The 15,510-nt window shown below is 39.8% G+C and overlaps 1 protein-coding gene across 1 annotated transcript in view; it reads right to left on the minus strand.

The window, feature by feature from the left end:
• The window catches only part of LOC104513885 (multidrug resistance-associated protein 4-like), a 103,048-nt gene that overhangs the window by 60,984 nt on the left and 26,554 nt on the right, over positions 1 to 15,510 (minus strand). The window contains exon 7 of the mRNA XM_010157385.1: positions 3,998 to 4,077. Coding sequence (XP_010155687.1) covers positions 3,998 to 4,077 — 80 coding nt within the window. The remainder of the gene's footprint in view (positions 1 to 3,997; positions 4,078 to 15,510) is intronic.

Genomic DNA, 15,510 nt, shown 5'->3' on the forward strand with positions numbered 1-15,510 from the left:
GGAAAACACCTGCCAAAAACACATAACTCAGGATACGAAAAAACAAGTAAGGTGCAGAAGTGGGGTTAAGGAGGCTAACAGTACTAAGGCAAGTAATTAAAATTATGTAAGCTTACAAAAAAATAATATACTATCTTCACCAAAGTAGTTAATTCACGGTTTTGACTGGCTGAATCAACTTACAAACATTAATTATCATCTGATTTTACAAACATAACTAGTGTCATATTTTGTAGAAATAACAAGTGTCATAATAAACATACTATTAGTTTTCATTTTTCAGGAGAGCTGGTATGGAACCTTAGGGACAGCCAGAATCCATTGCAGGCCAGGCTTAGTCTGCAGACTGTAAAGTTTATAGTTTACTTTAATGAGCTTTGAACTGGACTGTAAATGTACAATTAAAGATATCTCAGTTGTAGTTCCTAACTTAACCTTTGGTTTCTCTTCAGTTTCTGTATTTCACACCTACCTAGAATTATGTTTAAGAGTCAGACACAGCTATAAATGTGTTCTCATAAAAAGAGACTTATTTTTAAGTGATAAATCTTGTGGATACAGCAGTAATTTCTACAAAATTATAGTCAACTGCACTACCATCACAAGTCTCATATGGTATGAAAATTTGTAAGTTAAGGAAAAAAAAAAATTACTGCCTCTTTCTAGTGAGGACTGACCCCAAAACCCTCAATGTCCTCCCCCGTCCAGTTCTCCCCAAAGACAGGTGTGCTAGGTTTTGGTGCACTTATAAAAAGGAAAGAAAGTAAGGCAGGAAATTTTAAACACAATGAGAGTTGCTAGTTTAGGAGCTATGGCAAGGCAACAGTTTTGCAAGATCTAGCCAGGTTTTCAGAAGAATACATATGGTCCAAGCATTTTTGTGCTTGCCACATACTTCTTATTTTTGCTTTAACATATAAGAATACAGTAACTATGCACTGTCTTGAAGAGAACTGACTGTTTCTTCTTCACTGACTCAATGGAAGATATAAAAAATCCAACTCTTTCAATTCAAGGAATTAATTTTCATCCAGTATAGCTGTCTAAACTAATCATGCTCATTATGACTGTAGTACAGTGTATAAATCTTATTAGGCACTCTAAAGAGAACATTATCAATTTTTAGCATTGCCTTAAAATCTGTACTCAGTGTAATTACAAAATCAGTAGATTTAAATTAATTATTTATTTATACATATTTAAAACGGGCTCATATTTTAGTTTCTGGTGTCCAATCACACTGCGTTTATTTGTGCAGAAATGATACACTCACTTGCCAATCTAGTAAAAGGGTGGAATGTTTCCACAATGATCCTAGCAATAACTCAGAAAAAGCACCACTTCTTCAGTGCAAATCCGCTCAAGAAAAGCTTCTACACACAAAGTAAGATGAACCAGTTACTGCATTGTTTATGAAGTTTCACTTGATTCCTCCTGACAACCATTTAAACAATGAATGTTGGGAAATGTCTCTCAAAGAATCAACAACAATGGCCGGGATCAGAGCTTTTATATTTAGCTAATACTGTTTTTAGAAAGGAGAAAATATTTCTTCCTGAAGGGATTATAAGAAGTCTTATAAAAGACACCTGCAAACAAAACAAGTGACAAAAGATCTCTATCATAATTGATAACAGTTACCCTTTGTAAACATCTGCACTTCTTCAGAAGTAAGCATCATATCTTTGCTACTGAATTCCAAAAGGCATCCACTAGCCAACACGCTTGCCGATCAAGAATAACAAGTTTTCCAAAACCTGCCAAGAAGGAAGTGCTTTTGTCTTACAGATAGCAGCGCATTATTAATCAACAGTGAGTTCCTGGATTTTCTTTTCTGATACCAAACAGAACAGGCCAGCTTTAAAACCAAGTATAACAGTGTACCGGACACGTAACATCTACTTTATTTTTTTGAAAAGGTAAGCTTTTCACTTAAAATACAAACTTGAGAATTTGATAAATTATTCAATAGCCAATTTAAAAGAAATGCACACGGTAATCTACATGCGGGGAAATGTTTACGAAATGTGGTTCACAGTAGGAGCTTGAAAGAAGAAAAGAAATCACATCTAGAGCAACAGCCTTCATTCAAGACCAGTTAAGTTTTGACAAGCACATACTGCCTAAATACCTATGCACTGGTCGAATAACCACATTTTCCAATATGCAAGTAGATGATCCGGTCCTCTGCATGTGCCGTGCATACAGGTTAGCTCTCTCCTTAGCTTTTTTTTTTTTTTTGGAGCAAACCACTTGGCTCCCTCAGAAAAAAATAATAAAATTGGAATTCTCAAGACTTTGCTTCAGGGTCTGCTCCCAAAAGGAAGGATGGACGAGACCACACCAATTTTGGCTCCCTCTGATTATGCAGACTTCTCTAACATTTTCCCAGCAAATTCTGCATCCTCAGACAACCCCATGTGCCTGTAAACCACATGCCGGGGCATGCAAAACACCCACTCACTTTCTTGCTATAAAACACCACGCAAGTGGGCTGCAACACGACTCTCATGCTATTGTAAACACACGGAACTAAGGAAAAGGGTTAATCTTTTTACTTCAAGGCCACAGGACACTGAGGATGCTCTGGCCATGAGTTGGGGATGTAAATCCTATGCTAAGAGAAGAGGATAAGATTGCAGGACATCCTGAGCTTCCAGCCAAAATGAAAGGCATATATGTATTCTCCCAAGAGAGCCTAAACAAAGATATTCTGTCTAATAAGGCAGTTAATGAGATTTAAGAAAACTTGGAATCTGCACAAACAGTAGAAAACTAGTATATTATAGAAAAATGCTTATATTGCACCTTCAGGAAAGAATGTGTCGGGGCCTTAAAAGCCCGTTAATTCAAAATCTTAATATTCACTATAAACAACTCCCTAACTCACAAAAAACCCCAACTGCTTTAATTGATAGGTCAAATAAACGACATTCCTATCTTCCCCAAAATGGCATGTGGCACTGTAATTCCTTGAAAAACAAATACACACCTCAACTTTAACAACTTCACTGTATTAGGAAAAAGACTTTATCCTAGGAAGTGCTTAACTCCTTGGAATAATTTCCCCCTCCCTATTTTCAAGAGTTCAGGATTACAAATATGATTAAACTGCTCAACCAAAAATGCCTTTGGATTATTTTTAAAGAAGTCAAAACAAGGTTTAAGGTCCTGAATAAGTTATCTCTAAGAGACGAAGCAAAGCTAGCAATAGCACGTTTCTGACTTGCACGTGACAGGTCTGATACACGAAGTGGATCCAGATGAACCGCTAAGTCTTTTCTTTCTCTACCCACCACGATTCTGTGATTCATGTTATTTTGATACAGTACGATCAATTTTTTTTTGCAGCTTTATCCTTCTGCAATTTTTTTTACAAGGAGGATTAATAGCATCTGCAACAGAAAAATTACCTTGATGTCATATATAATCCTTTACCCTTTCATCATCAACAAAATCTCAGTGCTTTGTCCATCCTTTTTGTCTGCAGCAACTTACTTCACTTGTTCCTATTAAGGCTATTATATTCGCCCTATTACTACTAATCTTTTCTTTGTAAATAGCCACACCTATTTTAATCCAAAATGGTGTGGTAAGCATTTGATTCTTTGTGGAAGTAGACACATAATTAGGTTAATCTGTGCTATCTTTTCATGTGAGTTGATTGTTTCTTTACTATGGACATATTTCTTATAACAGCAATAAGCTTGCCAGATTGCTTGGAGGCAAATCAGGAGCAATTTACCAAGCATGTAGCTACTACGAACTGAAATCCTGACATAATAGCAAGCTGTGTATAGCCACTCCTACCTGCCAGTTATTACTCATGTTAGCTTTTTACCGACACATTACATTTCAACCGCACCTTTCTTTCACCAACAAGTACTTCCATTCAGTTCAGCTACAACTGTGACAAATAGCTGATCTTCACCAAAGCATGCAGGAATCTAAATTCAGAATGCAGTGCTGAAGTCTTTCACAGCAGCAACTGAATTACCTGCACGAAATCCAAAAACGTCAATGGAAGCAAGTCATCCAGGTGGCCAATATCTTTGGAGAAACGATTCAAGATTCTTCCTATAGAAACAGAGTTGGAGAAGAAAAAGAAAGCAAATATAATTCTGTAAAAGATAAGAATATTCTAAACACACCATATTTTACCAATTTAGAAACAGTAAAAAGGAAACAGCTGGAATCTAAAGATATAAAGACACTTTTTGAAACCACCACGAAGGAAATCTTTTACAACCACTGCAATATATTTTGAAGAAGAATATTTTTTTAAAAATTCCTTTGAGATGAATATAAAACCTTTACTTAAATTTCTAGGAAAAAATTAAAATCGGCTTTGAAGATAATGGTTCAACAGAATTTAACAGGTGAAACATGCATGCTTTATATGCTCAACGTGTGCATGTAAAGGCTTACAGTTCAGACAACTTAGTGCAAGTTTCATCATGTAACATCAGCCAGAATCTGCTCCTCACTTTGCCTGAAACTCACTAGTACATGCATGTACCAGATAGATACTGGCTGATCTAACTGTTCCTTTTTCGTATTTCTTTTCCCACTCCTCCACCATTATACATGGATTCAAATTGCAGGCATTTCTGAAATTAAATTTTAGAAAGATGTGTTCATACAGTTTTACATTTATACTTATTCAAAACCTTGACAATACTGTTCTTTATTAAAACTAATAAACCAATTTTTAATCTGCTGTCAGTGAAGCATTTACACTCCTCTATTTTTCCAAGTTCCACTTGAGTGGGGGGAAAAAAAAAAACCCAGTTATCGCAAGATTTCTTTAATAATTAAAGTCACAACGACGCCACCCGTAAGTATCTTTCTCTATTAATCGACACCTCTACTCACCAGGACAGAAACGTAGCTAAGGACGGGAATCTGGCCTTCTCTAAGATGTGCAATGCCCGTACATGCATTCGCATTGCTTTTTTATCTACGTATATCTTGATTCAATTATTACTTCTAACTGGTACAAACAGATTCACAGCATTGGCAACAAAAGACCTTTTTTTTTTTTTTCCTCTTTTCAAAGGAGCTCATTAAAAGGAAAGTAGTTAAGTTTAAGGTTTCCATAAGTGTGTTGGAGACATAATTCAGAGATAAGAGCATTAACTTCTGTAGCAAACATCATTCTAGTTTTCTCTTCAAGGCTCTCTTGGAATTATGAATTTTGTTGCATAATGTTGATTTCTTTTTTAAGGGGATTTCTGTTCCACGCTAAGCAATAGGCAAAGCATCCTCTCCTCAGGCCGGGGACAAAACGCCAAAGAGAGCTATTGGTGGCAAACAGCTTGTTTGGCATTATTTTACTACTGAAGGCAGTTACTTAGGCAGACAGCAGTAGGATTCAGCCTATTTTTACGCTGTGCACACAGAAAGGAAGGGTATATAGCAGCACAGGACTCAGCAAAATCTCTTTCATCTGTATCTACTGGGAATGACAGCTGGGGATGTTCCCTTTCACTTATTTCATGTTGGGGTAGATATAATAGAAGGAAATCCAAGTCAATTTTTTTTAAAGTTTCCTTTTCCTGTGATTTCCTCATGCCGAGACTGGTCATGGAAGCATGATCTAGCACTACTGCATGCATGCCTTAGCTAAGATTTCTTAATATCTCAAAACACCATGTTTCAGGTTATGTTTAAAAATGAACCAAGATTACACTGGCAAAGGAAAATCACTCAAAGAGGTTGAATGCTTCCTTTTGACAGGGCTTTCCTTAGTGACCTGTCCAGGAGAGGCAAAGTAGAGAAAGAAGATGGCATAATGGATTGGACTCAAGGTATTAGCAACCTGTTCCCACCTTTGCCACCTGTCTCCCAAGTCATCTCACTTTATTTTATTAGCCCTGAGGAGAAGGACTTGGGGGGACTGGTGGATGAAAAGCTGGACATGAGCCGGCAGTGTGCGCTGGCAGCCCAGAAAGCCAACTGTATCCTGGGCTGTATCCAGAGAAGCGTGGCCAGCAGGTCGAGGGAGGGGATTCTGCCCCTCTGCTCTGCTCTGGTGAGACCCCACCTGGAGTGCTGTGTCCAGCTGTGGAGCCCTCAATATCAGAAGGATATTGACCAGTTGGAGCAAGTCCAGAGGAGGCCACGAAGATGATCAGAGGGCTGGAACACCTCTCCTAGGATGAAAGGCTGCAAGAATTGGACTTGTTCAGCCTGGAGAAGAGAAGGCTCCAGGGAGACCTTATAGCCCCTTCCAGTACCTGAAGGGGCTACAAGGAAGCTGGGGGGGACTTTTTACAAGGGTCTGTAGTGACAGGACAAGGGGTAACGGGTTTAAATTGAAAGCGGGGAGGTTTAGATTGGATATCAGGAAGAAGTTCTTCCCAGAGAGGGTGGTGAGGCACTGGAACAGGTTGCCCAGAGAAGCTGTGGATGCCCCATCCCTGGAAGTGTTCAAGGCCAGGCTGGACGAGGCTTTGAGCAACCTGGTCTAGTGGAAGGTGTCCCTGCCCATGGCAGGGGGGTTGGAACTGGATGGCCTTAAGGTTCCTTCCAACCCAAACCATTCTGTGATTCTATTTTACAAAGTGAAGGAGAGAGCAAGGGGAGGTGACAGTGTCAAGTCCCCCTGTGAAATGCTTTGAGACCCACTGACGACAAGCTCTACACAAAGGCAAAGGATTATTCCCATAGCAAGCAAATCCCATCTTAATTCAGCTTTAGAATCCCCCTTTGTCTTTTATCCCAAAATAAGTTTCATCTGTAGTGGTTTCAGACCGCTTTAGGAAGCCATCGCGCAAAGGCCATCCCATGCAGCACTGCCGGGAGGGAGCACTTCCGGGAGGCAGCACGGTCGCTGAGTCTGGCTACCTCTCATGCCCATAGCACAGGTCCGGTCAAAGCTGGAACCTTCAGCAATCAAGTAATGCCTTCACAGTCTCCCTCATCCCACAAGTGGAACAGCACATCCAAACTCACTCCTGGAAAAGCAGTGTGCTTACTCTCCTTTTGTACAGTATGGACAATGGCCTACAGGACAGTAGCCATTACAAAATGCTCAGTCAAAAGCAGTTTAACCCTTGGTCATTTCAGTTCCAGCAGTATCTTGGGAGACCTGCTCTCCTTTCCCTCCCCTGAGATTTCTACTGAAGAATCACTCTTTAGTTAGTGTTCCTCAAGGAAGAACTTTGCAAATTTTGAGTTGGGTTTTGGTTTTTTTTTCAGCAATTGTTCAAACAGAACAGAATAGACTATTTCAGTTGGAAGTGACCTACAATGACCATCTAGTCCCCCTGCCTGACCACCTCAGGGCTGACCAAAAGCTAAAGCTGTTGCTAAGGGCATTGTCCAAATGCCTCTTCAACACTGACAGGCTTGGGGCATTGACCACCTCTCTAGGAAGCTTGTTCCAGTGTTTGACCACCCTCTCAGTAAAGAAATGCTTCCTCATGCCCGGTCTGAACCTCTCCTGGTGCGGCTTTGAACCATTCCCACGTGTCCTATCACCGGATACCAGGGAGAAGAGCTCAGTAGGAGGCTGTGACAACCTCCAATCATTTCCTGAGACAGTTTCAGTGTTGCCATAAGGAAAGCTTCAGGCTGCAAGCATCATACAAATCTATCCCAGTGCTTGCAGGGGTAGAAACCAGCACAGGCATAAATAAGACCTGCACACGTGATTCGTCCCGTGCACCAAGAGCAATTGTAGCAATGTTTTCCTCCACAGTAATATCTCTTCCAGTGAAGTTCTTTGAGGAACATAGTCATGAAGGAAAACTTAGCTCACTTGAGCTGGCCTCAGTAGTTCTCTGGTTTTACTCTCTTTTCCATATATCCACTAACCACTCCAGCTCCCACTGGTAATCAAGCTGCTGAGTAATTGCCAAGACTGTATTTTGGCAATTGCTTTATGAAATTGTTAAGTATAACAGTGTTTCTACAGACTGTGGTTTGTCAGAGCTGCGAGCTGCCACTAGGAAAGTGGAATTTAATCTGACATTATCAATAAAAGGAATCCATCTTTTAATCTGCCTAATCCTCTTTAAAACATAAATACAGTAATTCTGTCAAATGACATGGACTAAAACGCAAGTGAGCAAAAAATGGCATATCAAAAAGACAAACCTTGAAAACTAGAACCTTTTACAGTCCACCTGATATAATTAAAGCAATTTAAACAGAGGGGACATGTTCCCAAATAAACATTGCCAAATAAGCCTCTTCCCAAATAAACATTCAGGTGAACCTCTGGTAGCAGAACTTTTTTCTTTTTGAATTTTCAAGTTACTGAAAAAAAGACATTTATGGTCTACTTAGTGTTTGCATATAGTAAATCTGGAAAACAACACCTGAAGTCATTAAGTCCAAGAAAATATTTTGCTTCTTGCTAAGAGGTCCAAATCTCCCTCTCGTATGTTAACCCAGTGACCATTAACGCTCTTCTACTGCTAAAAGGAAGCGATGGCACCACAAGCCTTGGCCCTATTTTTGTTGCTGGTTTTCAATGACAGTGACTGTAATAGGAGAAAACAGAGGCCTGGAGATGTGCTTCAGATCCTGTTCACATGGATGTAACTGCACATTTTATTCAGCACGCTCTACGCAGAAGCAGGCTGTGATAACGCACTAAAGCAAGCAAGTTCCCTCACCGTATACCAGAGAGCGCAATGCACCTCCAAGCAGACGTGCTACGCTTTGGAAATATCCACAAAATGCCCCATAGCCATCATGCTATTGCATCCAGAATGATTGCTACATTTGCAAGGATGTCTACAAGTAAATGAGGTCTGTTTCGCAAGGTATGAAGAAACAACTGTTTCCACTTACTGGAAGCACAGTAAATCAGTCGCTTATGCATTATTAAGCATGCAAGAGAAAACACTCCAGATATGAAAGTTGAAGTAGCAATTTTGAGTCAGGACTCAAAGCGCTTACAGTTATGACTACAGTTTCTACTAGCATTTGCAAACCTAACTTTTGCGGATGGCTCTTTAATTTGAAGGAACACCTTAAATAGCACCGGCTATTCAAGAAGGACAGGAGCTGCAAAACTCTCCCCCTACCCCACAGAAAATTATTTCTCTCTCCAAAACTTCTAATATCCTTCTCTCCCAAACTTACAGGCTATCAACATCAATTTCCTACAATACTGCACAGATCCAAAGCCCCCAAATTCTTTAAGCGAGCACTTCTGTGATACAGATACATGCCATGGGACAGTAATTCTTAGACCTAGTTGAGTATTTGCAACTTACAAAAATTTTCAGTCTCACTTAATACTTGCACCCTTTACTTAACCCACTGAGTTTCACTCTGAGCTTCAAAAGCAATAGAAAAATAGTAATAATGCACAGGATACTTCACAAAACCACCAACAAAAAGGACTTAAGAAATCAAGAACCAAGTATGTCAGTGTTATAACAGCATCCAAATTTGTGAATAGTATCTGCCTTTTTAATCATTCTCAGGCTTCCATGTGGTGAGCAGCGTCAGTAGCAAGCTGCAAAAGGGAACGTGCTCTCTTCAACAGCCCTATGTTTGTTTTTACATCAAATAGCTTAATCAGAACACACACTGTTGTTAGATTTCTTCCGAAGTAATTAAATAACTGTTCAATGCCAATTAATCACAGTTAAATAAGGGTCTGTCACCGAAGTGCTATGTACACATTTCAGACTATTTAATGGTCAAATACTTGGCAGTATCAAAGTTAAACAATGATTCATTAAGCCTCCTCCACTACACAATAGTTAGGCTAAACTTGAAGTGAAAGAATCAAACCTCTTTTGTTCTCCATGAAAAAGGCATCAAACCTCCGTATGTGATATTCCTTTCTTCCTCACTCTGTAAACTACTTTAACGGCATGAATCAGAATGTGTTCAGGTGCTACATACCCACTTTGCTTCTGCAGGTGCCTACTGATACTTTGGAATAGATATTCAAACCTATCATCCAAATAATGAAAACACTTGACAGCGTGCCACACCTATTTAAAATGTTTATACATACTTCACGATGAAAGAAATATAATCCAAACTGAGTCAGCACTTGGGATGTAAACACCAGAAAAGGACTTCTTGGTTTTTTTAAACCCAAGAAATTAGGATCCTCCACTGGAACAACCAAATGCCACCAACAGCATTCAATGTTGTGCAACCTAAATTCCAAATATCAAGGACCCCAAGAGCAGCAATACCTTATTTCTAAACGTATGTGGTATTTCTAGGACACTTCATTAGCCAGTGCATTCACTGACACACCTGTGTTTAACAGAATAGAGTGGGCAGATTGATTTTATATACCTCGCAAAGAGTTTAAAAAGCCTTTATACCCACTTTATCACAAACTGCAGAAATACCTTGTTACTACTTTTTTAGTCCACTGATTTGCCTCTTTGGGAAAGGAGAAAGGTTTTAAGAGAAGGTCCTTCTAGGGATAGAAACCTTTTGCCACTTGTGTGTGCACGCTCTTGGAATTTTTTTTCCCTTCAGAAATCAGGGAATTTTCTCAATCCAGAGAATTTTAATTGCATCACACTTCTGTTCCATACGCAAATGATATTAATGAATACCGCTCTGCACAGTAACCTAAACTCCTCCACGGCAAGCGGCCTAAATAACAATTTTCACATACAATGCATTTACCAGGGAACAAAAACATTCAAAATCCCTTCATCTACTCTGCAACAGCGAGGCCAGGAACACCCCCCACTGCCCAGACTCCACGAAGAAGTGACAAAGAGTAGGATCTCCCATTCCTTGCTGCAAACTCGCAGAAACCTGCCTGAAAGCAACTCGTACCGCTAGGAATGGACTCAAGAAGGTCCTTCATCGTATAACGAGCTGTAAGCAACCCCAGCTGGGACTGCACTTTGCTGGAAGGCAGCCGTGCCGCAGAGATGCCCTTCCGGTCTAAGGCAACTTGAATTTGGAGGGAACGACGTTAGCCAGTGGGATCAGTGGACTTCACAGCTACCTGCTCTACTCAGCGAGGAGGAGAAGCCCGCCGTGCATCACACCGCTGACATCCCGGGGTGCCACCGGCAGAAGGGAGGCAGAGCGCCGGCACGAGGGCAGCCGCCACGACAGATTGTCACGGCCACGCTCGATCCCGGGGAGACACGCTACAGCAGAGCATGCCTTGGCTGGGGTTTACGTAGAGGTGTTCACTTAGCCCGGGGAGAGAAATCACGTACTTCAACAGTCCAAATTACAGCTTATAAAACCAGAGTCATTTTAAGCGTGCACATGGAAGTAAAATAACGCTCACAAGTGTGTATGGGGTAACAAAAGCGTACACAAAGGTAGGAATAAAAGAAAAGCTGCACAGAACTAGGTATGTTTAAATGCCCATCAGTCTGGCTACACTATGTTTCCCATTCTGTCAGAGGTATGAATTGACAGCTCCCCACAAACCTTGCTGCTAAGCTATGGCATCCAGTGACTGATAAATCTTCACCCACGCTCAGCTCACACACACACACAGAGGAAAAAAAAAGGAAAAAACCCACTGTACTGCAACTACAAGCAGCCTTCCATCTCATCAAAGCAGCAACCGAGTGGATTGTCCATATCAAATGTTGGCAGGAAGCAGACATTACATCAACCTTGTAAAAGACAACTATGAAACCAACAAAATAATTAAAGATGGATTACTGACTTTGAAAGGAATTGTAAGTTTGGGAAAAAATTTCTTCAGACAGAAATCTGGAAATGCATCTCCTGCATAGCTGTCAATTACTGATCTACCCTGGCTTTTCTTCCATATTTCTACAAAGGAACGTCAATAGGTCTGTTATCTTTTTTTAATATATGTTTAGCACCACATGTCCACACAAACTGCCATATACAGCATTACTGTCTTCCCCACAGGCATCCTATAAATATAAATAAGAAATTCTACTCCCCCTTATTTTTTTTTTCTTTAGCAGCCTGAAACTGACAGCAATATTATCACTTCCTTAGACATTTGCAAATGGGCACAGTGGTGCTGGGCCAAAATATGCTGAGATCATAATATCCATTTATCTAAACTGCCCGCATGTAATGAATTCAGGTGGGATGCCTTCTATCCAAATTAATTTACTACTTGAAAAGGACTTTCTAGACGAATGCTGTCAAACAGGAAAAACAGTTAGGAAACGAGAAGAAAACGTGAACACTGCGTTTGATCTTATTTTTTAAGTCTGGGATTTAAAGAAAGAAGGATAACTATGACGAAGATAAGAATGGAAAACAGGCTTCTTTGGAAATTAATTTCTATTTTTACTGCTGATGGAGACATCTACATTACCTAGTACGCATACATTGATCCTAACTGTACAGCTGTTTCTTGAGCTTTCCAGTCCACTAGGAACACACCGTGTTTTAATGACCTACTGATTAGAATTACCCTGCTTGTAGGGTAATTCTAACGTAAGACAGGCCAAAGCTCTGAGCAAGCTGACTTATCCCTTTTCTAAATTTATCTTTTTTCCTGGGAGTGATGTGTATTAACATCAGTTATCACCAAAGTCCTACCTCCTCCCTTACGATACAATGCAGAAAGGATATATCAAGTCTTCATTAAAAACGGAAGCACAAAAAACCTCCAAATATCTTGACTGGGGAGAAAAAAAAAATTTTGTAATACCTTCCACATTGTAACTGCCTTTCATATTATATAGATCACTACCCATTTATCAAGTTGGCTACAATTTCAGCTGTAACCAAACTTAGGAAACAGAATTTATATTCGGTGCTGTATTAAATTTGTTGTTAACAAAATAACTTCTTTTACAAAAGCGTGATAGATCTGGGATAATACATTCATCTGCAACTTTCAAATTATTGACTCCTGCAATGATACCCACTGCCCCAACAATTAACATTCACAGGTGTTTTTCTTCTGTAATTTACTGTGAAAGAATATATCAGAATAATTCAAATGAACAAACTTCTGGCTATATAACAAAGTTTTATCCCATAACCTGAGTACAAGATACATCTCTGCTTCATAATTACAATTACAATGAATGCAGACACCTGGCCAACCCCTCCCTCCACAACCCTCATCTATCCCTGGAGTAACATTAAACCTTTCATACATAATTCTGTGAAGATGACTGCCAGAACAGAGTTCTAACAGTTCCAGAAGTTGAGTGCTGGATAACCTTTCTGCTTCTTTTTAAAATCATTTTTTATTCAGCTATTTTAATTTATCCTGAGTTTAATGAGTAAAATCTACATTTAAACATACTGAAACAAATAAAACCAAGCCACCAACTCTAACGTCCCATCAAAATACAGTGCACCTTAATTTTTGCTGTACACTGCAACATAAGCAAAAAGATATTATTAAGGCACACAGCCCAACTGAACCAAAATTTAAAAAGTATTTATAGACACAAGGGCGTACAGAACCAGTTGAACCTCCTTCCCCCTCCTGAAGGAAAAAAAAATACAATTAAGAAATGGTAACCACTTGCAACTTCTTACCAACTGGCCTTTAAAAAAGATGTCAAGTTGTACACTACTTCCTGAATTTTCTGTTGATTTATACCACCTACTTTTTCTGTTCCAGATGTAAAGTTACCGACTTCAACTTCTCGCCACAATACAAAGCATCGCCAGTATAGAAACCTGGAACAGCATATACAAAATATAGTCCTATACTGGCTTGTACTAGCAAGATCATGAATTTAGTTCTTTGCTAAAGTATTTAAGCACAAACACACCCAATTCTGAAAGAGCATTTGTGTAGTCCAGTTCCCCAAGTGTTGTTTTGCTGGAGGAGGGGCTTACAATGAATTAAACTCAACACTACAAATCCGGATGGACTGAAATAGCTGAAGTGTATTTTGGTGCTGGAATTTTTACATGAGAGAAGAAAAACAGCTTTTAGAGCCACTTTCAGATTTGGGGGTTATATGTAAATATACATCAATACAAGGTTTAAAACAAAAATGAAAATTTGTCACCTTTCTGCAAGGTTTTTCCAACAACGAGAAGGAGTTTTCCTGTGCTGTTTATACTATCAAAACTAGATTCAGAATAGGTTTTAAATTCTGTATTTCAGAAAATATCAGAGGCATGGGAATCTCACATAACTCTTGCAAATCTGGGCATATTTGTTGATTCTTTGATAATTCACTGAATAAGAACCTTAGTTTGTTTCTTTTTAATGCTCTTCTTCCCGCCTCCTGCGCCTTCCACCCCCGCCCCACCCCCAGCTTTTTTTTAAGGTGTTTAAGTTAGAAGTGCTCAATCATCACTCCTGTCTAAAAATGACAGTAACAAAGTAGGATATTACTGAATATAAAGCTTTTGCCTCCTAAAATCTTCAGTTAAAACTGCTATCTGGCTGACACAGTTACGAATCAGAAAACAAATATTACCCTATATTTTACAAATCACATATAATCAGGTCACAGTGAAGAGAATGATTCTGAGGTAGTCCATCCATTTTCTTCCTTTTCTGAAACCACAGAAGTAAATTCTATACAGACTGTTGCTGTGAAATCCAAGCCAAGACTTCTGGCCTCTGCCTAGCCCATACATTTTGAGGGTAAAGCCTCTGGGCAGCTCAAACAGCAGAGGCATTTCATGTCTTCATCTGACTGTGTAAACTCTCGTCTTCTGCTTGGCATGATCCTTTGGCTTGATCATTTTTCTTTAGTTTCAGTTTCTTTTTTCTCTCCTCTTCTGGAAAATGTGATTGCTTAGCAAGGAGAGATTCTCCCAAAAGTTCATTCATTATGTACCCAGGTAATAATTCCTGAAATTCCTTTTTAACTGCTCATACTATTACAAAAGCCACTGCAACAACACCGGTTTAGCTATCCAGAATTCACAATGAATGATGCTGGATAATTTTCAGTACAGTTTTTTTCCCTGTCTCACATGAAATGTCATTAGTACTGAACACAAGAGAAACTCTGGTATAACCATCAGAAAAACAGGACTGTGTCTCTCTTAGTTTGTTGTGCAAATAATCAAAGCATTTGCTTGGAAAAATTGCTGCGTGTTAAAAGACACACCGCCACCCCACCCCTCCCCCTCCATGAAATTAAAAATGTTTGTATCAATTTAGGACATTTTTAACCACATGTTAGAGTAAAGCCACAGAAAATTTGGTAACAATGAGATTCACAACTTAGGTAGCATTCACAACACTGCAAAGGAAGAAGATACTGGGAAACTTGTGCTCTTTATAAAGCTACAGCTAAGCCCAGGGGTCAGGACACTCGCACGAGAGGTGAAGGTTGGACAGAGATGCACAGGAACACGCTATTTTTACCAGTCACTGAGCATGCACTGAACGTGGGCTGCCCACCTCTTCAGCGAGTGCGTTAATTGCTGCACTAGAGGCGATCTGCGGTAGGCCTCCTTCAGCCCCTGCTCTGGAAGCTGTTCTACCTTTGGATGAATCAGTAAGTAAGTATGGCACCGGAAGAAGGCAAATGAGTGCGTGCCTGAAGGCTACAGCAATCAGCATGGGAGGGACTACAGCTGGATTCAAATCCTTTCCCCCCCCCCCCCAATTTAGGGACA

This window comes from Eurypyga helias, unplaced genomic scaffold (assembly GCF_000690775.1).
Source record: "Eurypyga helias isolate BGI_N326 unplaced genomic scaffold, ASM69077v1 scaffold1058, whole genome shotgun sequence".
Classification (NCBI taxonomy): domain Eukaryota; kingdom Metazoa; phylum Chordata; class Aves; order Eurypygiformes; family Eurypygidae; genus Eurypyga; species Eurypyga helias.